Here is a 24,466-nt window from a genome sequence, read left to right as displayed (position 1 = left end):
CGTTTTCTACACCTGGCTTGGCCACTTTTCTCAACAAATAATTCTAATATTAAAATCATAACATTGGTACCAGTATGTTTTCCCCCTTTTGCACTGGCTGCCCAGAGAAGCTGTGGCTGCCCCTGGCTCCCTGGCAGTGTTCAAGGCCAGGTTGGATGGGGCTTTGGGCAACCTGGGCTAGTGGAGGGTGTCCCTGCCCATGGCAGGGGGTGGCACTGGGTGGGCTGTGAGGTCCCTTCCAACCCAAACCACTCTGGGATTCTATGATTCTATAAAACCGCTTGGAAAATATTGCTTCTCTGCTTGCTACCTGGCAGAGGGACACGCCAAGGCGACGCTGGGCTCCTGCTCTTTGGGGGGGACAGGACAGCGTTGGGGATGAGCCTGTTCTCTGGACTAGGGAAAGCCTGGCTTTAGGTAACAGAAATGGTCCTATCTGTCAAATCTTCTCCTTTGCTTAAGAATAAAATCAAACGGCCGTGAGGAAAGCATGCCAGCTCTTCAACAAACGAGAGTTAAATCTTTGCAAAACTAGCCCAGCAATTTCAGTGCAGAACCGCAGCAGGGAAAGCGGCTCCAGGTGAGAGGATGCTCCGTGCTGCCAGAGCCGGCGGGAAGATGTCCCTCCCCAGGGAGCGCCCGCGGATAAAAGCTGCCACCGCAAACCCCCGCAGCTCCGACGGGGAGGCCACTGCGCTGAGGCCGAGCCTCCGCACGGGACGCTGCCAGCTTCGGCAGGCACGCCAGAGACCCAGCCGAGCATCTCCCCCCCTGCTCTGGTCCTGAGCCCTTGGCTCCGTACCCCCCCGGTGCCCGGGGACAGGGGCTGCGCGCCCGACGAGCCCCCTCCTGCACGGGAAGCGAGAGGGAAGGGGCCTCGTGCCCCTGCGCCCGCCCCGGGGCTGAGCACCACCACAGCGAAGCCACCTCCTCTGTCTAAGGCATGCCCAGGGACTCACCTAACAGAGAAATAAAAATATTAGCAAGAAGCTCCCAAATCGCTTTTCCCTTTTTGACAGCGATGCGCTGGGCGAGGCTGGCAAAGGAAAGGGGGGGTCACTTCAGGCAGTGGGCATGGAAGTCCTTCTTTTCTTCTTTTTGCAGATATCCCTAATTAACATCTATGAAAAAGATGTATTTGAGGTTTTTCTCCTTTCCTCCAAATGTCACGTGCTCATCACTTTTTAAAAAATTTTGTTCTAAAAGGCCAGGACAGAGGGAAGGTGCCTCTGCCTCCCAGACCGACCACCTAAGGCCCGCCAGGCCGGCAAGGGCTGACGCTTCCCTTCCACGGACGGCCATCCCTCGCGGACGACCCCGCTGAGCTCCGCCATCGCCATGGGCCGGCGTCACCACCGCACGGCTCCCGTAACACCAGGCTGCTTGTCGGCAGCCTCAGCCAAAACGCGAAGGGCTAAGCCGACCGCGGCGGGTGACGCAGCCTCTTTGATCTAAAGAGCCTCTGGGCTTGGGGACGCAGTCCCTGAGCGATGGCACAGGGGGCACCTGCCCACGCCGTACGCGGACACCAGCACCGGGCCCACCACGTGCACCGCCTTCTGCGCCATGCTACGTAAACAAACGAACGAAGCCCTGGAAGCCAAAAGCCTGACGAACGAGCCCCAAACTCCCCGTGCCGGCCGGAGAAGGACCAAGCAAGCACTGAAGGAGAGCAGATAACCCAAGGAGAGAGACCGTCCATTACCAGAGTAGCTTCCCGAGGACTTGATGTACATCTGCCCGTACTGCTCCTCCACCATGGTGTCGTACGCCTCGTCGTCCTCCTCGTCCTCCTCGTTGTGGTAGGAGGTGGGGCTGTCGGTGGTGGGAATGCTGCTGGCGCCGGGGCTCGTCCGCTCCCCCTGCGAGTACTGGACCTGCTGGACGTTGGGGATGAGGGTGGCCAGGTTGGGCATCCCGTAGTAGGAGACGCGGGAGAGCTTCAGGGGACCGGCGTTGGGGCCACCGCCGCCAGCCCCGTCCCGGGCGCCGGGCTCGAGGGGCCGCTTGCCGGGCAGGCCGGGCAGGGCAGCTGCCTGCAGCTCGAGGTTCTCGTGTTTGACACGCGTGAGGAGCGGGATGGGCATGGAGGGGGACATGACGTAGGGCGCCGAGGCCGACTGCAGCTGGTTGCAGGGGCTCTGTGGCTCGGAGCTGGGGTCTTCGATCATGGTGGTCTGAGAGTCACAGTGGGGAGAGCTGACCTTGAACATCAAGTCCGTCCCTTTCTCCACGATGTGCTGGATCTGCAGGAAGCCCGCCGTGTACATCACCACCAGCTGCTCGCTCGCCGCCATGGTCAGCTTCCCGGTGTAGCAGAAGGAGAGGATCTGCTGGAAGCAAGCAGGGGGGACGGTACCCGGCAGCTCAAAGGCGTTTTTGCTGTTCCCACTGAACAAGTCTCGGAAGTAGAGGCTGCTGGCGGCCAGGACCGCCCGGTGTGCCTTGAAGGCTTGGCCCTTCACCACGATGGAGACATCGCAGTACAGCCCCAGCAGCCGCTGCTCGTTCAGGCAGCCCAGAACGGTGTTCCCAAAGTTGGGAATCTCTATGTGCAACATCTGCGACATGGCTCAGGATCGGCTGGAGCTCCTCAGACATTCAATGCAGGAATATCCAAAGTAGGGCACATCTGAAAAACGGAGAAGACAGGGAGAGAGGCACAGCGTTTTTAGACAGTTCACCAAAGCAGGCGGAAGCAAAGGAACCTCACCCGACATCAAAGGCTCAGAGCTCAGCTTTGAGAGCCGATGCGGAAAAGCAATCGCTTATAAAAATTACTTATCGATGTTGTCAAACAACGTTGGAAACGCTATTGGTAGATGGCAAAGGATATTCCAAAAATGCAAGTATTTTCTTCAAGTTGTGGTCTGTTTAAATAAGCACCACTGATTTATTCCCCCGGGTTTTTTTTTACTTTATGCAGGAAAATCTGAACGGTAATGGGAGAGAAGTGAACAGCAAAGCAAACGTAAGATAGTCAGACAGATCTCGGGTAGCATTATATAAGAAACACAACAACCAGCAGCTATGTTGAAACTACAGAAAAGATATTTATGAAACAATGTGCCATTCTGCCTGAAATAAATACAGGATTCTGCCCGAGCGACAGCTCCCAGGAAAAAGCACTTTGAAAAGCAATCTTCCCATTTGCACCAGAAAGAGGGAGCATTTCAACAGTTAAACCCCTTCTCAACAGATTTATCCTCCAACAAAACGAGGCTTATCTCCAAATTAAGCCAGATATTTGAGCCCCAATAAAACAAACCAGACATGCCGCAGCGAGCCACCTACCAAGTTGTCTTCTAATTTTTCTCCCCTAAATGCGAAGTGGGGCAGGGGGAGCCCCAGCCCAGCCCCTCCTGCGGCCCCCCCAGCCCATCGCTCCTGGCCGGCGTACCGGCCCCAGCCGAGCGGCATCGAGGACCCTCCGAAAAACCTCCCACGAAACGGGCTCGAGGCGACGGCTCCGGCTTTGCATCCCACCGCGGCCACTCTTTAAGGCCAGCCGTACCTTTTGGCCACGGGGATAATACCTCCTTTCGCCGAGCAAATAAAGCCTCGCGTTCGAAGGGAGCTCGTACGCAAGCCCCGTGCAACGGCGGAGCAGGTAGCGTTAGCGCAGCCCGTGCACTGAAACTCCAGCGAAGCAAATCACTGCGGATTCACCAACACGAGCCGGAGCCCAAACCCCCCCCCCCCGGGCTGTCCCCCCCTCCCATTCCATGCAAGAGTCCAGGATTAAAATCCTGTTTGCCTTCAATACTACTGAAGAAAAACTACGGTTAACTAGTAGTGAAAGCTCGTAAGAACTATATAAAAAAAAAAAAGTAAAGAAAAATAAAAAAAGTAGTGTATCTGAGAAAGATTAAAAAAAAAAAAATCTCTGAAAAGAAAATAATAACCCACAAAGAGCTGCTCTGTTCCCACTGCTGGGGAAAGAAAAAAAAAAAAAAAAAAAGTCCTATCTGCAAGGCCACGGGGTAACAGGAAGAAAAGGGAACACACTTGGAGCCAATTTAATTGTATCTGCATGGTTAAAAAAAATTCTTCCGAGCAAGGAAGTTCCCGGTCCCTTTGCCTGGCTGGGAGCGAACGTACCTTCGGCAGTGCCCGTCCCCAGCGCAGCCGCTCACCGGAGGGGCTCTGCGTCCCTCCGTATCGCCCCGGCCGCCACGCTATACGCAGCGACGACGATCGCTCAGGGGAGGGGAAAAAAAAAAAAAATATAGTATCAAACCCTGGGTTTGTATCTGCTGTAGCTCAAGCTTTTACCAAGTCAAATCTCCCCGGCAGCGCGCAGCATCTAAATGAATAGGCCGGATGCAGATTAACATTCAGGCTGCTCTCTGCAATGAATAGAGCCCTTTGATTAGGGACCTGAAGTAAATGCCAGTTTCAAACCGAAGCTTTAAAAACAGAGAAATATCAGTGCCAGAGGAATGCTCTCAGTGTTGGTACAAGACAGACTTTTGATGAGTCACTGCAATGCAAACAAAGATGGCAGAAATACTGTACTGTATGCTGATGAAATGCTTAGTGGTGCCACGGCAACTGAGACAGGTTTTAAATTTATAGTGCAGTTTTGCATATGAATTACGCTGTAAACTGCCTCCCCTGCCATCTAGTACATCCAGAGTGTCAAAGCATTTAAACTATTCCAAACAGTCTGCAGAGCTGGCACTGCTGCTGGTTAACTCCTGCGGCCGGAGGAAGGCGCGGCGAGCATCCCCCCGCGTCCCCCCGGCACCCCACCTGCCCCAGCATCCCCCCAGCGCCCTGCACCAGGGGCTCCCCAAAACCACCTGCCCGAAAGGACAGCTTTGGGAATGCCCCAATCTGCCCAAAATAAAGGTGCTCCCTGGGCAGCCACAGTCCTGATTCCTGCCCCCCCCAGCCCCCCCCCCCAAGAAAGCCTTTCAAATGCAGGAAAAATGTTTACCCCTTGGGGAAAGCTTCTTGCAGTCTGTGGCTGAATCCACTAAAAGCAAATCCATTTGCTTAAGTAATGAAATCCTAGTCACATTGTCTCCTGGATTCAGATTTTAAATTACCTACGCATTTATTGAGCATGTTTGCTGCTTTTTTCTGGGAAAGAGGGTGGGGCCTCACTTTGCTTACTTCTCTCTTGTCTAGAGCGGTTTTATTTCTGCTATCGCTCTCGGATTTGTTGCAATGGCTCTGCTCGGATGGTCACGCACAGTTAAAATTTAAGAGATTAGAGGTGAAGCCATCCTTAGAGAAGAATAACCGTAGGGAGCACAGACAGGGCCGGTGATGCTCCGGTGCGACGCCTCCCTGCCGATCGCGGTCGTACCTCTGCCTCCACCCTCCAAACAGATGTTTGGTGCATTAAGTTCAACTCCACAGCAGCAAACTGCTGCCGCTCCCGAGCGCCCGGGGGCTGGCTGCCTTCCCCTGCTCTTCCAGCAAACGGCACTAACACGTCTGCTCGGCATCCCACAGGACCCGCAGCCTCCCAGTGCTTGGCAGAGCCGTGACGCTCTCAGCCGAGGACCTCCAGGACCTCCATGCGTTGGGAGTGCTCAACGGGTTCATCCAAACCCGGTGGCAGGTCAATGGGATCTCTGCCTGGTGTTGACGAGGAGGCTAAGGCACCGAGAGGGGACCGAGGTGACATCTGCGAGGAGGTCCGAGATGACACCACAACAGCCAAGCCCAACAGCCCAAGACCTTTTCCAACCATGACACCACCAACCTCTGTTGGAGAAGGAAAGGAGTCTGCCCTGGCAAATGCAAATCCACTCTGGATCTGTGAAAATTACTGAAATTAAATGTGTTTTACAGAAACACACTCAGGAACCTGACGGAAGCCTTGTCCATGTGGATCGCAGACTGTGCGTGGAGAAGGATCTCCTCTTTTTTTCCAGCAAGAGCTCCCTTAGAGCTGGAAGAGAGACCAGTGAGGCACAGGATGGGACCTCCTTGGACCTGCTCATGACCCCCTGCCTCAGAGAGACCCAGCGTGGCAGGACGAGTGGCACCAGCCAAGGACAGCTTGGTAGTGCAGAACAAACTAACTTAAAATATATATCAATTATTAATATTGCTTAGAATCTGCTCTATAAACAAGCCAGGCAAGCCAGGAGAAATTCATGTCTGTCTCTATAAACACCAAAATCGTGCCGGTTCAGGATACATTAAGCCTGTAAGAAGCACCAGAGTGCTCCAGCCTAGCAAATTACCGGCAGATTTCATGTAAAACCTCCCATGAGACATCAGAGTTTCAACCAAGATGCTCCACACCACTGACCCCTCCCAGGGTATGCCTTCCACAGGACCGCAGCCTGGCCGGACCACCCCGAAGGCATCCCACCCCCAAAGTCACATCACTCCAGCTCCTGGAGGCCTCTTCTCCAATTCCAGCAGATTTCATAGCTGCTGGTCACAAAGTGGCCGAGCGAGCGGGTGAGCTTGCTGGTGGCACTCGGTGAGGTTGTAAACCTCCAGTTTTCCTGAAGAAAAAAGGCCTTGAAATGTGCTCACAGGGAAATGGTGAAAAAGAGTAACTGTGTTAGGTCTAGAAACAGCACCGAGGAACGTGAGCAAAGCCGTACCAGCGAGCTGTCAAGGTCCAAACCACTTCAATAAACCGTGGGTCAGGGCTGCTGGATTTTTGTTTCTCCCTGCTTTGCCCCTGCCTTTTTATGACCAGACTATAGAAGAAGGAAAAAACCCAACCCCAAAACCACAAACAAACCAAACCCCCCCAAAAATCCAAGACATAAAAGATGACATTCTTGAAAGCCAAGGAGAACCTGCTCACCACCCTTGAAAGCCAAGGAGAATCAGTTCACCACCAGACCTCACATGCCCTAACAACAACAGCAACAAAATATTACTATGACTAGATAGTGAATGCAATAACCCTTGATAACGTCTAACTTCAAAATCTCCTCTACTGCATATGATTATTTTTTTTAAGTAGAGCACCAAGTGACTTTTGAATGGCTTGAAATGGCTTCACTCCATTTGACACGGGAAGAACCGTGCTGCAGGAAAAACGACCTTAGCAATTACAGAGGTAAACTGCGTTTTGCAATCCCGTCTCCCAAGCCGAGCCGTGCCCCTAGGTGCACGAGGAGCCCCCCAAAAACATCCAGTCCCCTTCGGGCTGCCATGTCCTACAGGTGACAGATCATCAAATGGACCACCTCCTACCAAACGGGAAAACTTGGACAAAACTGGATTAAAACCAGCCAACCCCTCCCCGATCATTTAAAATATGTGACCCTTCAAGAACACCATCATTTTGTTTTCTAATGGCAGCCTCTTTTTTCCAGCTCTTGGATATACCAGGACAATTTGTACATGTCTGCACGATTTTTGTAAAGTCATAGCCTTTGTCACAAGAAGTTCATAAAAAATGCAGCCGTTATTTGATACAACTTCCACGAGAGTTTGAGAATTCTCAGCTTCTGCGTTCGCATGCTTTGGGGGGAAAAAAAAAAAACCAAAACCAAACAAACCACAACAGGTTTGTTCTTTTCTAAACTATTTTCCTGCTCCGAGGCCTGAAAGGTCGGGGTGAGGCGACAACAACAAAGGAAAAAAGCATCGACCTGGAATAAGATGCTGGCATCAGAGCTCCCCCAGGAGTAATCAGAAATAATTAGGTAATGTATTTAAATTGCCTTTTTCCTTAGCCAATGTACAAAGAGGCTTGGAGACTTCACTCTGCCCCCCCCCCCCCCCCCCCAAAAAAAAACAACCCAACCCCCCCAAATCCCCAAAGCCCCGAGTTTCCCGCAGAAGGTGCGCGGGGCAGCGACAAAGGCAGCAGGACCCTCCGGGGGTGGGAGACAAAGCGGCCCAGGGCTTTCACCCCCACCCAGCCGAAGCCCCTCAAAAGGAAAGAGATGAAAAGTCCTGCCCTTGAAGGCCCCAAAGGGTCAAAGGAAACTTCCCTTTCTTCTGTAAATGAGGAGAGGGGGGGGGAAAATCCCACCCTTGGATTTGAGGCTGGCAGGGGCCCCCCCAAAGCCGCCCCAGCCCCCCCCAGGGCACAGGGGTGCCACCCGCCCAGCTTGCTGCAGGGGTTTGGGGGTCCGCCCCCCCCCCTTTTAATGAAAAGGAAATGCACTTTTTACATAAGCCCAAAGGAAAATACGCAACAGCTAACTGCAAAACTCGGTGGCAAAGTACCGTTCCCTGAGCACAGAGCCGCCGTAACGCCTCAAATAAAATAAATAGTTAAATAAAGTCAAATAAAATTGCACTTCGGGTCTACCCTGTGCATATTCCCCATGCACTGCGGGTTGCTGTGCCGGGGGACCGAGAAGCAAAAAAAGAGAAGTCTTTGCACCCCCCACCCCAAAAACGAGCCTCCCCTCTGCCCGCGGCGGGGTTCGGGCTGAGAACACCCGGGGAGGGGACGGGAGAGGGATTGGGGCACAAATGTGAAACGCCGCGAATGCCTGCACAGTTTAATGCCCGTCTTTGGCAGGGGAAAGGAGGGGGGGGGGGGAAAAAAAAAAAAGGTTAAGTTTGGTAATCAAATGACAGTCATGCCGAGACTCCTTTTCTCTTCTGCAGCATTTGTTTTCTGCAGCTCCAAAGTATTTATTTTTGAAATGCTGCAAGTGGCAAGCAGCGAGCAGTGCTAACGTACCCTATTTTTAGTGTAGCAGCCAGTGGCAATGGGTGAAAGATTATTTCTGCCTTATTAAGACAGCAGAAACTGAATTTGCAAATATTCCCGAGTAACACATCACGCACACGCAGCAGACGCGCGGCACGGAGCTACCTTGGCTTTAGAACCCTAAAAGTTCACGCGGAAAGTAAAAGACCCGGAGGCTCGGGCAGAGGAATGGGGGGAAAAAAAAAAAGCTGAAAAAGTGAATTAAATGAACGCTGCTGATGCAGCCCAGCCCGGGCACCCACAGCCCCTCTCTGCCAGGGCAGCCCGGGGATGGGGTGCTGGGGGCTCAGCCTGGGGACCCCCCGCACAGCACCGGCACCGGCTCCCCGGGCTCCGTCCTGCTGCAAGGTGAGTCACCGGCAGCCTGGGCGCAACACCATCGCTCGAGGTCACCCACCCGGCAGGCTGCTGGGTGACAAAAAGTGCAGTCATTCAGCCAAGGCGAAGCGTGTTATTGCCATTATTTTTTAATTAGGGTTTGGGTATTTTGTTTGCTTTTTTTTTTTTTTTCCCCTTATCTATCACTGATTTTAAGAGCTCTCAAAGCAAGGAGAAACAAAAATAGAAAAAGCAACATTTTAGGGTTTTTACAGTTTGCTGCAAGGAAAAGGGTAAAGGAGAGACATGGCTAAAAAAAATACAATTATTCTGCAGAATTTAATTTTTTGCAATCTAATACAAGCTCAAGACCCCGACTAAGTTACATCCACCAGCAAGCATACAGCACCCCATTACCATGCCTTCCGCAAAGCGTGCATTGCCTGCATCCCATCGCAAACATTAATTCCCATCCGTAACACATCAAAAAGACAAGTGCCATGCTGAATTGTATTCTCCTCACTCCTAGGACACAACAGCAGAGCTAGCAATATATAACATGCATGACTCAGTTCTACCATCGTGCCACTACGGAACAGAAAGCCTTAAAATAAAGTAAATATCTTAAAAGGTCAATTAAAAAAGCTTACAAAACATCAGACGCTGCTTCTTGCTAGAGCTCATTACCTAGTATGGTGGAGCTGCCTGTGTGTTTTTTTCTTGTGCAAGTTAGTCTGTGAGTCAGCATTAACACACATGAGAACATCAGGAATACTGCCTAGTTCTGATGCAATGGAGGTTGTAAAAAAAAAAAAAAAAAAAAAAGAAGAAGAAAAAATCGCGCTCCGTTTGGACAGGAGCCTGTAATTCAATTGCCTTTACTTTTCAATTACTGCATAGCCTACCCTGACCAACCTGCAGAGGGGAAGGAAACTTTGCTTACATCTCTGTCTTAAAATTAATGACTTTTACTTTTGGCTACAGCTTATTCTCCTTGCTTTAAAAAAAAAAAAAAAAAAAAAAGTAGGCATAATACAATTAACCCTTCAAGGGCAGCTGATCCCTTGCAGCTATTGGGATCTCCATGTTTTTGCAGAAATTTCAGCACTGGAAAACAACACTGCCAAAAAGTTCTGGCAAAGGAAGACATTTATACATTAAACTTTTAATACTCTATAAAGCGAAGCTACAGTTGCATCTGAGCTTGATCCTTAATGGAAATATAAGCTTGCAGGAAAGGAAGGGTATAGACCACAGAAATTTAACTCTGTACTTCCAGGTTTATAGAAGCAAATACTAGATTGCACAGGGTGTTCTTCAAAACTGAGCTTCCTGGTCATTGGGCAAAAACCCTGAGAAACCTAAAATTTGTGACCTGAGGTAGCCACCTCAACCTGATGGCCGCTTTCCCCAGGACAACGGGGACACAGCAGGAGACTCACGTTTTTCATACATCGCATTCATTGCTTACACTTCAGCAAACGCTTCTCTCTCCCCCCCTTCCCAGGGGGAAAACTCCCTGTGGACTCAGCTCCCACCCTCAGGATCGCAGCATCAAGGCAGGAACGTATGCGAGACTCCGCACCGGCTTTTCATTTCTGACTTTGCTCTTGCAACAAAACCCTTCACTGGTCCAACACATTCTGCCCAAAGCTTCAGAATGTCACTATTTCTGTAACGCGCCCTAAAACACCCCCCGACGATACTGCAGCCCAGAATACTATATTTTATATATGATATTATAATAGAGATTATATATGGTCAATATATATTTTACATATGATATTATTATTTTATTTTTTCTATATATTATATATGGTCAAGTGCATCTTCAGAGCCAACAAGTTTAGCGCTGCTGTGCCGCAGCCGAACAGCCAACGTCCCGGGCCACGCCGCTGATGCACAGCTCTAGCTCAAGCACAGGATACAGCGCTTAAATTTGGGGGCTTAACGGAGGAACCAAGGCTCACGCAGCAGAGGAGGGTCAGAGCTGGGAGGTAAGAAAGTCTCCCCAACGTTCACAACATGCTGCAGACGGAGGGTACGACCACCGAGCTGACCCCATGCCAGCGAACACCAGTCGATCCCTCAAAAAAAGTAGGTCTGAATAATGCATATGGATTAATAATCCAGTGGATCACGAGCATGCTCTAAATCCCAATTTAGAGTGCTGGTTGTTTTTATGAGTAGACACAAGCACTACAGAATTCTTCTTTTTTTTTTTTTAATACACAAGTATAAATAGTTATTAATGCTCATTAACCGACAATGAAACCCCCTAATATTAGAGATCAATCACTTCTGCAACTTCCCTCGCACACAAGGGTCTGTCTCAAACCAGTATGAGCCTGGTGGGGTTTTTTTTCTTAAGCATGTGGGATACTTGAATACAGATGAATTGAGTTTTAAAGGAAAAAAACCCAAGCAGTAACTTCTGGGCCAAGTTCCTGTGTGCCAAACTTTTCAACTGCCACAGCACAGCTCGACAGTGTTTCAAAAGAATTTAAGCACTGTTTTGAATACTGCTGACAATCTTCCTCATCAAAATTTGTAATTTAAATACCTCAAATGTGAAAAGCACGCTCCCTGGGGCATGCTTCATTCTCCCTCCCCGCCGCCCACCCTCCCCAAGCCCCATTTGGCATTAAATCCGTTGCTTTCCCTATCTGGCTGGTTTTTCCCCCACCTCCCGCAGCCCCACATCCCCCCCCGGCATCACCCCGCAGCATCCGCTGCATCCCGCAGGGACCCCGGTGCTCGAGCAGAAGTTTGTTCTTCAGATTACCCGCGGATGAAATCTCCGTACGCATTGCAGCGCCCCAAAACGCCCTTACCTTCCTCTTTTAGAACTACGATGCTAATTTAGAGATAAAACTGTTCACTGGTTTAGAGGTAAAACCGGGCTAACCGGGCTGCCCAGACTCCTACGGCAAGAAAGGGTTAACGCGAGGAGCCCCGCTTCCCAGCCCTCTGCTATCCAGTAGATAAGATGTTCCTTCAAATGCCTCCGGATGTGTCAATAAACCCTAAAATAATTCTCCGTCAATAAGCCTAACTGGGGAGGAACAGCAAAATTAATTTCTTGGGGTCTCTGTGATGTTAGAGGCAGCAGCTCCATTTTGGCAGGAGCGTGTTTAAGATTCCCTCCCAGTGCTGCAAAGCACCTTGAAAGGTCGACGAGCGCTTTCATATTCTCAGATCCATCTACAACGCTGCAGCAGATGAAACGGATTGACCTAGACGAGAACCGAAACAGTCTCTGTGAAATAATCCATCAACACCCTTCGCCAGCCGCAGCCGCCTTTGTCATGGGCACGCTTGGAAATCGCACCTACCTCCTGCAGCCGAGCTGGGGCTCGAGAGGGTTTAAATCACGGCCCCGCTCTCCCGGGATGTAACCGAACACGACATCGATAGCTGCAGAGCCGGCACACAACATAAAATACCTCCATATTAAAGGGTGTGCAAAGCCTGTGCCCATTACCGAACTCATTAAAGACAGTGATACTTTGTAACATACTCTAATCTTTAATATTCATAGCTTGCTTCATTTGCATATCATGCCATAAATAGTTGAAGCAGAGGTAAAACACAAAGCGCTCTACTTGCATTTCTAATTATGCCTAAAATCAAATGTAAATCACAACACATCCAAGACACAGAAAATATTAAATTTGCTGTGTCTCAGTTAAAAATCTTAAAAAACCCCAAACCAAAAAAAAACCCCAACACCCCCCCCAACCCCAATTATTTTTAAAAAGGAAAATCAAAGGGGCTTAGAGGCACGTGTAGCGGGGATGACGCTGTTTTAAGACGGCAGCTCACGCGCCCAAGCCCCAGCCCTGGCAATGGACCCCGGCTGCAACCAGCTCATCTCCCCAACCCCTAAAAACCTGCATTTACCACCGAGCTGTGCTGCAGCTGCTCATTTAACCTTGGTCTTTGAAGAAACAACAGGAGCTTTTTCCTCCGGGGCAGCCGGGAAAGCTGATCTCCAGCAAAGGAGGTAAATTTGAAGAATCAGCTTGAATTTAAACTTCTGCTACAGCGATGGGCTGGCTGGAGGTCGGGGCTTTGGCATCACGAGCCGGCGCGGGAGGAAAATCGGCCCCGGGGCTGGAAGCTGCTAAACCCAGAGGTTTGAGGAGAAAAGAGGTGTCGTGGGGTGCTCGCGCCCACCAGCTCCCCGTCCACGAGAAGCAGGTTCTTTCTGTTCATAACCTACCGAAACCGTGCCGAGGTAACCCGGGGTGGTTTGCTCTGCTCTGCTTTTTCCTGAAGCGCAGAAGAGCCCTCAGAGCCAGGAGCTGCCCCGCGGTGCTCCCGTGCCTGCTGCGGCACCCACCCCCGGCACCCACCACCGGCACTCACCCTCGGCACCCACCCCCGGCACCCACCCCATGGAAAAGGCTCAAGATCCCATCCAAGTGCCGGTGGTAACATCCGATGGAAAGGCTCGGTGTCACGGAGCCCGGCGCCCTCCAGGCGCATCCCAGCATTATCCCTTCCGACAAGGACTGGAGCAAATTCCCCTGCCTCCCCCAGAAAGGGTACGGAGGGGCCGGGCGGTGTGGTTAAGGGCTCGTTGGACTGCAGTCCCCAGCCACCGCCATCCCGGAGGGTCGGTTCCCACAAGAACTCTGAAGTCACCGTTGTCTAAGGAAAAGCGCAGTCCCAGTCCTGGACCGGCACAGGAGAGGAGCCAGGCTGAGCTCGGGGGGGGGGGCAGAGATGAGGCCTGGTGTCCTCACCTGTACAACTGAATTAACCATGCTTCCCCTACTTCACAGAAGCATCAGAAGCTTTAATATCCGTAAAGCAACTCGATATCCTCGGATGAGAAGTGCTGTTAGCACGTTGCTGCCAATGGCATAAATAATTTCCCTTCAACAAGCTCGTTTCTGCATCAGGCACCAGGGTCCTCTTGATTTTATGGAAGTCCATCACAGCAACATGTGAAAGTGGACTTTTTTTAGTTCAAGAGCGCTGGCAGGGGCATGGTGCGAGCTTGCACCCACCCACCGGTCCCCACAAGGTGGGTTCCTCGTGGCCGTGACCCCCAGGACCTGCTGCAGCCCCAACCCAGCCCTGGCCCCGCTGCCACACTCCCACCCTTCCCCATGCCCCGACGCCGCTCCCCCCCCCACTGCGTCGATCCAACGTGCTGCTGCTGCTCCCAGAAAGCTCAAAACCTTCCTCCTCTCCATCCATCTCCCCGTTCCTCCTCTCCATCCATCTCCCCGTTCCTCCTCTCCATCCATCTCCCAAGAAGCTACTCGCAACAGAGAGATACCAGCATCCACGGTACTCAAAATAAAATAAAATTTTACAGATTTACGCCCAAAGATTTAATTAAAATGAACTAAATTTTGCAAAAGTAGGACAAAACCCACACGTTTTGGGAAGCTGCAGGTGCCCTTGCCCGGCAGAGGAACGCGGAGCGAGGCAGGCTGGCTGCCGCACGGCGTGGCCAGCATCCTTTCCCACTTACCTTCCCTTTACCGCTGGGACTCCAGCAGCATAAACCCACTACGTCTTAATGAAAGGTTTTTGTGGGTGGCTGTCCCCAGGGAAAAATGCATTTTTAAGTCACTTGAACCGAGACTGGTTTTGAAGAAAGAGCCAGCTAAATATCACCAAAGGGAGCAGGGCACCCGGCAGTCGCCCCGGCTGGGAGCGCGGCTCCGAGCCACAGCCTCTCCCTTATTAGATTTTTCCTTTTTCACAAAAGGCTTAAATAGACTTCTGAGAATGAAAAGCTGAAAGGAAAGAAAAAAAAAAAGTGTATCATCGCCATGTTCTGCTCCTCCTTGTATGCCGGGTTTGCGGGGTCCCCAGATCCCATCAGGGAGCGGGTCCAGGGGCGCGTGTGAGGGTCCCCCCCGGGACCCCCGAGCTCCTGTCCTCCCCTGGTGCTACAGCTCGTCCTGCCCCTTTCCAGACTTGTGTCCGGCTCAACAACAGTATTGCACCGGTTCTATTAAAGAGTTAAAAGATCTTTTCTGCAATATTGACTTCCCAAGAATTCCAGAGATGTCATTAAATTTAACCCCAAAAGGTGAGCGTTTGCCCCGTCCCCCCAGCCCGCACCCATGGAGAAGTGAAAGTGAGCTGCTCGCAGCCTGCAAAGCTTTTTTCTGTTTGTATGTACCCTGGCATCTTGCCCGGACCTATTTTTAAGCCCATTTACTAGAAATCCCACAAATTAAAGGAAATACGGATAATGTTGTAAGAATCCTTTGGGCCAAATAAAAGCTACACATAATTTTCCTTGTGCATCAGAGTAAGATCCTTAACCACAAAAACCAGATTTCCCCAAAGCTCTTTTGCAACAGCGAGAGAATCTTGTTTTGTAAAAAGTTGCTTTGATTCACTCCTGGATTACAGGGAGCGCGGCAGACACCGCTGCCTCCCGGCCAAACCAGGAGAGGTGATTACTGTTATGAAACAGAAAGGTGTTAGGAGAACACAAACAAATTAAAACATCTCTACCTCCGGAACGGTGACTGTTAATGACAGCGAAACATGCAGAAAGTGCTCATGGAAAGAAGCTGTAGGACGATTTTTGGGGGTTTTTTGTTTTCTCTCTGCATAGGAGACAGTTGTGCGGTTTTATTTTCTAGCTTCTCTCAAACCGTGTGTTCATGGTGCTCGTGAAGGGTCAACGTGCTGAAAAGCATCCTCCAGCGCGACGCCGTCCTGGGCAAATTCCTTCTTGGTGCTCCCCAACCCCACCTTATCCCAGCTCCGAAACCCCCCGATAATCTTGTTTTGACAGTTCGTCAAATACAGAGACCGCCAAACTCATGTCGCTTGTGCTCGTGCCAAAACCTGACCTGTTCCAGGCAGGACGGTCACCGCGGACCCACCTCCCCCCTAACTGCACCCAGTGCGGCGGGGCTGGGGGTGCTGCCCCCCCCACCGCCCCCTGCCCCCCCAGACGGGGACAGGAAGATGCCAACGCGGGCTGCGCATCCCGCCAGCCGCGGCGACGGCTCTCCGCAGCATCTCCTCGGGGATTTAATGCGAAACGGTGATTTTATGCAAAAACGAAGCTCTGCTCTGTATCTCTGTATTTACACAGCCACAGCGGGGTGAGCAAAGGGAGGGGCCGCGCAGGACACAACCCACGGATCCACCTGCAGAACCCATCGCTCTGGGAACCCCCGTCCTGGGCGAGAGCGCAGCCGGTGCCCGGAGGCAGGAGCCCCCCACGTTGGGTGTCAGCCCCCCCCCCCCCCGTTTTCCCACGGGCACCCCTCACCGCAGCAAACGGAACGGGTGGACGAGCGGCACCGACGGCCGCTCCCCGCCACGCGCCGCCCCGTGCCTTTCACCCCTCGCCCACACCCGTTAAATAACAGAGCGTCCGACTGCAGCGTCTTCTGCACCGCGGCCGGCGGGAAGGAAGGAGAGAGCCTGGGTTTGGTACAGCATCCGCAATTTTAACTATGCAAAGACTCCATCGCGTTAAATAAACTCCAGTAACAGCTCTTGTGTCTTGGTAGGATTGAAAAGAAACTAGCAACCAGACACACGTTTCAATAAAACTCGTAAGACAAGCAGAAACGGCCCCAAAACACGACGGTAAAAGCGGCATTTGTGGTTAGTCCTTGCGGGGAGGGGATGAGGAGAAGGTGCTTCATTTCCAACAGCAATAAAGCAAAGCGAAACAATCATCATTAAACCTGACTCTCCCTTCGCTCTTGTTCATCCCCAGCAGTCGCTTAAAATGTCTTCCTCGCAAACATTTCAGCTTCCTTTTAAAAAGAAAAATAATTATGCAGGGGAATAACCACTTCTATTCTACAAACGCACAGATCTGAACAGTTAAACACGCAACTTCGGGAACTTTTCCAAGATTTATATGTTTTGCATGGAAAGCAAATGTTTTTTTTCCTGCCTGGGAAAATATTTAAGTGCTAAGTTTATGAAGCCAAGTCCATTTATTCCTGGTTTATGTTGCTGCTCGGATGGAATCTAATTAGCGATTTAACCAGCAGCGTGGGGACGCGGGGCCGGCCGATGCCGCGAGCCCCCGAGCCGCGGCTGTGCTGGCACGTGGCCCCAGGGACTCCGGCCCAGAAATAGTTTTTCTGGGCGGCTCAGGACGGCAGGACCGGCTGCAGGACGACAGCACGGCCACCCTTCGTGGAGTAGCCCGAGAGCGGGCAGCGTGGCGGTGCCCAGGAGAGAGCCCGAGGTTTCCTGCCAGCCCCGCCGGCCGCGGTGCATTGCCGTCGCGCTTTCTGACACAGGAAAAAAAGTCTTTTCACGGTGATGCTCTTAGAACTAGCAACACTCGATCTGCGTTTTCCTGCGCACCTGCCTTTCTTACTGAATTGCTGGCTTCACCGTGTGCAGATTGAAACTCCTCCTTGTCCTTTTTGCTCAGAGCAGCTTCCACCTGCCCCAGTCCCAGGCAGGATCGGTGCCCGTGAGCCGAGGCAGCGGTGGGCAGCGGTTCCTGCCGCCGGCGGTTGGGACCAGGACGGGCAGCTTTTTCCCCACCGAGATGACGTTATGTCAGCGAGACAGGCGATGCGACCCTCGCGGTACGGAGCACCGTGAACTGGGAAGGAAAAACATCCCTGTCCTCCCAGGGAACTCTTAGCCTGGGAATTAGTTCTTATTTCTAAGAGGGGCTTGTTCTGGCCTGCCCCACAGCAACGTCCGCCTTTTGGCAACTAAAAGATGATAAAACTCCGAGATCTGTCCAGCCCTGAGACACAATTACTTGCTCAGACACCTGGAGACTTTTCACCCCAGACTTAAGGTCTTTCAGCTTTTTGCAGCAACACGGCACATGATTTGCCCCTATTCTTCCATTTATTTTTGTATTTTTGAAAATCTTTCTGGCCAGTTAAACCAGAACCATCCCGATTGCGAAATCCAGGAAATTTGCTGCAACGCTCTGTAACACTTGCAAGGCAATTAGCCAAAACCTCCCACAAATAAGCTTTTTTGCCACACCATTCTAACCACCAAGCATCAACCCATTTTCTTAGGAAACAACATCTGCTGAAATAACTTCCTAATCTAGGAGCAGGCATGGAAAAAAAGTCACTGCAACTATCCCTAGCCCATGGTAAACACAATTTTCAGGCAGGGGTGTTCCACTCGGAGGGTACCGACTCCAAGTGCCGGGACTTGGTACGTAGACCCTCTCCCCAGATTTATTACCTGGTCAGGGAAGCCAACGGGGTTGAAGCTTTCCCTGCAGCGCTGATACGCGTAAGAGATGGTGCTTCCCCGGAGGAGCCCATGGCAGAGGTGATGGTGGAGCAGCCTGGGGCTTCGGGGCAGGAATTTGCACCCTGAACCCGACCGTCACGGGGTCTGAAATCCTGGGAGCTACGGGAGCTGCATCCTACAGCTGTAGGAATAAATCACGGCACAGGCAGGACAGCTCCCGGGTAATCGTTGGTAAGAATAAAGAAACCTCTGGCCAATAAAGCAACCGTCTCCATTCCCTACCCCTGCGTTTACACGGCTTTTCTTCCCGGGAAGATGTCAACATATAGCAAAAATTAAGCTTAATTATTTGCCCTAGGAAAGAGTTATCACACACAGATAAACTGAGGCAGAGCACGATAACGTAACCAACATTACGCAGCGAACCGGTGGCCGCCGGCAGCAAGACAAAATCACGCTCGAGACTTTTCCTTATTTCAGATTAAAATAGCAGCTATGCTTCTGTGCTATTTGTTATAATTCATTCCCTCCCTTATTCTCTGTCCCTGCTTTCTCCCCCATCCTGAAAAACCAATAAAATAAAATAAAATGCTTCCTTTTGGGAACGCGGCGGTAATAATGCTGCTACCATCTGTTGATAAGTCCAAGGACCTGCACAGGGAGGAAAGAAGCTGCAAGGCTGAAAGGGAGTCAAGTGTTTGCATGGTTTTATTGAGAAATGAAATCCAGCTTTAAACACAGTAAATCGGAGACTATTCTGAATCACCTCTTGAATTTTTTAATGCTACTCCTGGGAGCACTGAAGGTAAATATGTTAATTTGACTTCAATCATGGTGCAGGGAAAAAAAAAAAAAAGCAAGCTGTATTAGTTTAGGGTACCAAGTCTTAAAACTATTCATGCATTTCTGCATATTTTATACTCAGCAAATAAAGTTCCAAGGTTCTATAAGGAGGCTGAGAAATTATTCCGAGTAAGCAATAATGAGGTGTGCATTATATAAGGCTGATACTAATGGTAATCTATTATTAAAATTTAAGAGTTATAGCAGCTACGTTTCAAACAGCCCTACAGCAGTTATTCTTCTCTAGGAAGGGAAAGCAGCACCTGGAGGGGGGCAGTCGGCGAGACAGCGGGTTTCACATGTGGCGCACGGGGTAACGGTCTCTGCCCAAGCTGTACCCCAGGTCCGTGGGTTATCTCTCGGATATTTCCCCAATTAACTCCTCCACAGCGTACCACCACCGCTGCGGCAAGCGGCTCGTCCAGCCGCTCAGGCACGCTCGCAAGCCACGGCAGGTTCATATTCCCTGTGTGTTTAATTCTCTGCCTGATGTTTCAGCGTAACAGATCTCCCAAAACGCACTAGGCGTTACAAGATTAACAGGGTTTCAAGTTTGTACACCTTAGTGATCCTCAGGGCTATCTTGACCCTTGCTTGCTGCTGCAATACCCCACTTAGCCTGCAAGGAGGAGAGGAACGTGACCAGTAAAACCTGACGGGCTTTTCCTACCTCTGCTCCTGGCAAATCGCCTCCAGGACCCTGAGAAAAGCAGCATCACCACATTCACGTCGGATACACGGACCACACCGATATTCAAACCCACCAAGGGAAGAGCGCAGCATCACAACCTAGTGATGCTCATCAAGCTTAAGCCGAACTTTGCTTCGTGCTGGTATGAGCTAGACCCGCTCGGCCCCTCTCCCAGCCCCGCTCCTTCCCGGGTTGGATGCTTCCCAGAGACCCGGGCTGGAAGAAGAGCCCCACGGTCAAACCTCGGCACGGGGCTGGGGACCGGCCGCTCACCCCGATGGGGAATCGCTGGGCGCTGTGGGACCCATCCCAGCGAGCGGTGCGGATTATAAGGACATACCATCATCCAGTGCAACGGCACCTCTCGGCACTGCTGCGAGAAACAAACAGCGAAAAAAAAAAAAAACCCCACCCCAAAAAACCAGTCTGGCTCATTTTCCTCCTTCCTACATCTTTTGGTGAGAATCAAAAAGAGTCTCTGGGGGCTGTAAATCTGTATCTGACAAACCCATACAGGACGAGGCGCATCAGCGAGGGACCAGGCGCTGCAGCAACACTGGGCATCCCCCCGTTTAACCTGCTACAGCCGCGTCGCGCAGGGCTCACGGACCCGAACACGCGCCGGGAACGCGGTGGTCTCACCGCATCACCTGCCCCTTGGAGGAAAATCCCCCCTCGGCTTGCATGAAATGCCAAATTAAATTTTAGCTACGTTTCAGAGCGTATTGCTAGCATGCCGCCAAGTTTTTTCTTTAAATGAATTTTTTCAGTAAGTTTAGATCCCAAAGGCAATGTTCTGCCCAAACCAAAGGATAATGAAACACGGTAATTTCAGGAGAAACAAACTTAGCCTGAGACCTTTCTGCACTGAAAAGGACCTTAAATAGAGACAAGCTCTTTGCTCTCCAGGCTGGGAAGCACACCAAAGCAGAAAGGATGGAGGGGGCAGAGAGAAAGTTGGCATTTGCCGGGTGCTTACGGCAGCCACTGGCTCCGTCTGCCCTCTCCCTGCTGTCTCAGCACCCACCTGGGCCGAAGGAGTTAACAACTCTTCTGGGACTGTGTAACAGGAGACGGGAGTTAGTCATCCAGGCATGTCCGGATCGGTATGAACCGGGAGCCGGCGTATGAATGAAGTTGCCTTGGAGATGCAGCCAAAACCAATGACCAGATATTAACTTTTCACAACGGGCTGCCAAGGGAGGCAGAACACGCGAAACCAGCAGGACGACAGCTTCCAGTGGAGGCGGGAGCATCCAGATACGACGGGAGGGACCCCCGAGACCCCCTGGAGAAGTAAAACCCTGCACATTTTTGCTCAAGAGGCAGAAATTTCCCCTTGCAAAGCCAAGCGGGCCAAGGGCTAGCAACAAAACCCTGGTCTCGGAGCTGACGGGGTGGGTAAATGATGCCAGAGATGCAAGATGCTGTCTTCCCTCGGTCTAATTTTAAAGTTGATAACAAAGATATCAGCACCCCGCTCCTTACTTCTTTCTGGAACCAGCTTCATAAGCAGGACAAACAGCTACGGGCACCTTACGCAAGGCAGCCGAAAGGAGATGTCATTAAACAAAACCATTACCGAGTCACTCAAAGGCTGGGCTGGTGAAGGATCACCCATCAGCCAACGTCCCCCTGCCCAACCTCAGCACTTCAGCTCCACTTCCAAGGGCAGTTTTGGAGGCGGATGAGCAGGAAGGGGTGGCTGCCACAGCCGTCTGCTGGGCTCCTCCGCTGGCACCCGGCGCGGTCACTTGGCAGGAGGAAGCTCAGCTTCAAGCAGAGGTTTCTCCACCTCAGCTCAGAGCAAGGTAGCTTTCCACAGGGCGTTTCTCCCGCCCTGACGAAGGGGGTCAGCCCGCTTCCCAAGGGGACCGCACGAGGAGGACAGGGAGCGACCAGCTAGAAGGCAGCAGGTTGCACCAGCAGGAAGAGCATCTGCTAAAGCCCATGGGTGAAGCTCATGGGCAAAACTCAGCTCACCTGGACCTCACCTCCCTCCAACCTCACCGGAGCACTGACTCATGGAAAGAAATAGCTTTTCAACCACGACAAGGCTTGCGTTGCTTGAGATAAATTAGTGCAGCGTCTACTCAACCTCCGGGCACGCAAACATCACCCGCCGCTGGAGGACGCACACCGTCAAAGGGCCACAGCACAACCCCCCCTGTTTCTAACCCAAAGTCCGACCTCTGAAGGCGGAGATGCTTTTCAGGCCCTGCAACGTACCCCACTTCGGCTCAGACGGGGAACACCTTACAGGGGAGGGTGGGATGCGGGAGAGCCATGATCCCCCCATCACGGCCGCACTGGACACGGGACCCAGCCCCGCCACCAGCTCCAGCGCCCGGCCAGCCGGTGAACGGGCTGTGAAACTGCACCCCAGGCTGTCCGGGACATCACAGAGCTGAGCAGCGCTCGCCATCGCTCTCGTTAGAAGAGCGTGAGATGAAACGGACATATTTGTATTAGAGCCTGGAATGCAGAAAGCTCCCGTTCCCGTCCGCGCGCCAGCCCCTTGATATTTTTTCCCAGAAGGAAAAACAGAAGATGCTTTCCATAAGCAGACGATTTCAGCAGCTAATTTTACCATCACTTATGGTCGACTTTATGACTAAGATTTCATGCTGACTATATTAATCCTGTCAAATTTCAGAGTGAGAGAGAAATGATACTGTATATTTTATGGCTGCAATAACTTCTAAGCCATTAGACATGCATGCTGACATGAAAGTAATCAAATTGATTTTTTTCCTATTACAATGAAGAACTTTGTACGAGCAAATAGTCTTTCTGGCACAGGAATGAAACCCCAAGAAGCCTGCACTCACTCAGGAAATTAGGAAATCGCCACAAGCCATCGTTCAGAAATTTGGGTATTCTGCTTACTAACATGTTATTGTCACCAAAGCCGAAGAGGACACATTAGTCAACGAAACAATTGACAAAAGCCAATGCGAGGGATGACTGGAGGTTTTCAAAGCACCGTTAAATATTGTGTTAATTGCTTTCCCAGCATCAAAGGCTCCACCGTGCCTTTTTTAACCTCAACAGAGGCACCGAGCACCTCACGCGGGGCAGCAGCTTGCTGGCCGCTTCTCCAGGTGTTGGGTATGCGAGCCAGAATAGATCACAAGATGTTTAGGGAGGTTCTCAGCAAGTCCTGAGGACCTGGAAGCATTAATGGACATCCTACAGGCGCCAAGACGAAGGGCTTAAGCCCCGTGTGCAGGCACGTGGGTGCCGAGGCAGCAGGGAACGATAAAGCCCGCGTGCCAGACGGTCAGCTGAGAAACCAGCTCCGTCCCTCTGCAGAAAGCAGAGACAGATCATTTAAAAGAATTCTTTACATGCAAATAGGCCTTTGATTAGAAATTCCACTTGCTTAGCGTTTTGTTGTTTTTTTAAACCCAACTCACATCTACACTCCAAACTAGGAAGCCTTTCTTTGACTTGCAGCAATTACTTAAAATTCTAATTTAAAAGCCTTTAATCCGACACATTTGTGAAGTTCTAGAGCAAGTCGGGTCAAAACGGACCCCGCGATGGGCAGACAAGTCGCGAGGCAGAGGTGACGGTCGGGGCGTCCCCTGCCACGTGCGGGACCCCCATGTCGGGGTACCCCGGGACTGCGCGGCCGCTGCCTGCACAGGTGAGGGCAAACCCAGCCCAGGGCAAACCCAGCCCAGGGCAGGGGCTCTGCAAGCCAGGCCTTGCACAGGAAGGGTGAACCGGTCTGCACACCTGCAAGGTGCAAAAATCTGTGAAAACCTGTTTTCTTCCTCTGATGCGTGAGTACGTGTTGGGTGTGAGAGGACAAGATCGGCTAGGTTCACAATCTTGAAAGACGCGGTAACCAGAAGTAGTTAAGTGTAGATAACATGTGTCATGTCATAGACTTAAACGGCACCCTGACGGGCGTAGCTGCATCTCTCCTATAGTCAATTAAAATTAAGATTTTCTTTTAATTTTAAATATGGATTGCATACCTTTTTGTAGAATATTGATATGAATCATTATTTAATGTCAGATCTTTCAAACCAAGTAACCTGCACATAAAAAATTTGCATTTGTCTGTGCTAAACCTGTCAAAAGGCTCAAACGAAGACGTGTGTATGTACGTACATATGTATAACTTCTTTGGGTGAGCAAAAGAACTGCAGATTTAACGTGCATTTAGTTGAAAATCAAAATGCCTTAATGACTCTCTAGCATTAAGATGTATTTTTAATTTGGTTTGGGTTTGTGTTGTTCGGGGTTTTTTTGAAAACAAAAAGAACTTAGAAATAGAAAACCATAAACCCACAACCCCATGGATCACCTAAACCGAGATGTGCTAAGCACCAATTTTAGTGAATTCATTTGTCCTACATCACAAGATATTTGTAAAGTCATCGCTGTTGCTGCTGCAATCCAAACACGCAAAAGGTTTCCATACCTGTTAGTAAACAAAAGGAACTCACTTGTTGGATCACTTTTACACTTGGGGTTTTTTTTAAATCTAGCTTTAATTCTACTTTAAGATTTAGCACCTTTCACAAACAGACGCTCACAAAAGCACAGAGACCCACACTTGCATCTATAAAGCCTCTCGCTGCGCACCCACGTCGATGCACGTTGTTATCCATCTCTTACCTTGCAGAACCCAAACAAAACCATCCCGTGACTTTGCCACGATCTCTTTTCGGAGAGGAGAGCTCTGCCCGAGCAGGGCCGAGCAGACATCCCCTCGCTGCCTTTGCCACTTCTTCCAGTGT

General features: G+C 51.0%; 1 protein-coding gene across 9 annotated transcripts in view; it reads right to left on the bottom strand.

Annotated features, from left to right (window-relative positions):
• The window catches only part of NACC2 (NACC family member 2), a 61,328-nt gene that overhangs the window by 16,924 nt on the left and 19,938 nt on the right, over positions 1-24,466 (bottom strand). For 4 of the 9 annotated variants that reach the window (XM_075772885.1, XM_075772879.1, XM_075772883.1 and 1 more), the window contains exon 2: positions 1,706-2,632. In XM_075772885.1, coding sequence (XP_075629000.1) covers positions 1,706-2,570 — 865 coding nt within the window. In that variant the 5' untranslated portion in view covers positions 2,571-2,632. Of the gene's footprint in view, positions 1-1,705; positions 2,633-4,101; positions 4,201-9,630; positions 9,753-14,471; positions 15,065-24,466 lie in introns of those variants that run through there. The other 5 variants (XM_075772882.1, XM_075772881.1, XM_075772887.1 and 2 more) reach the window with 5 other exon arrangements.

This window comes from Balearica regulorum, chromosome 20 (assembly GCF_011004875.1).
Source record: "Balearica regulorum gibbericeps isolate bBalReg1 chromosome 20, bBalReg1.pri, whole genome shotgun sequence".
Taxonomy (NCBI): Eukaryota; Metazoa; Chordata; class Aves; order Gruiformes; family Gruidae; genus Balearica; species Balearica regulorum.
Note: the sequence above shows the minus strand (reverse complement) of the source record. Positions and strands in the feature narration are given on the sequence as shown.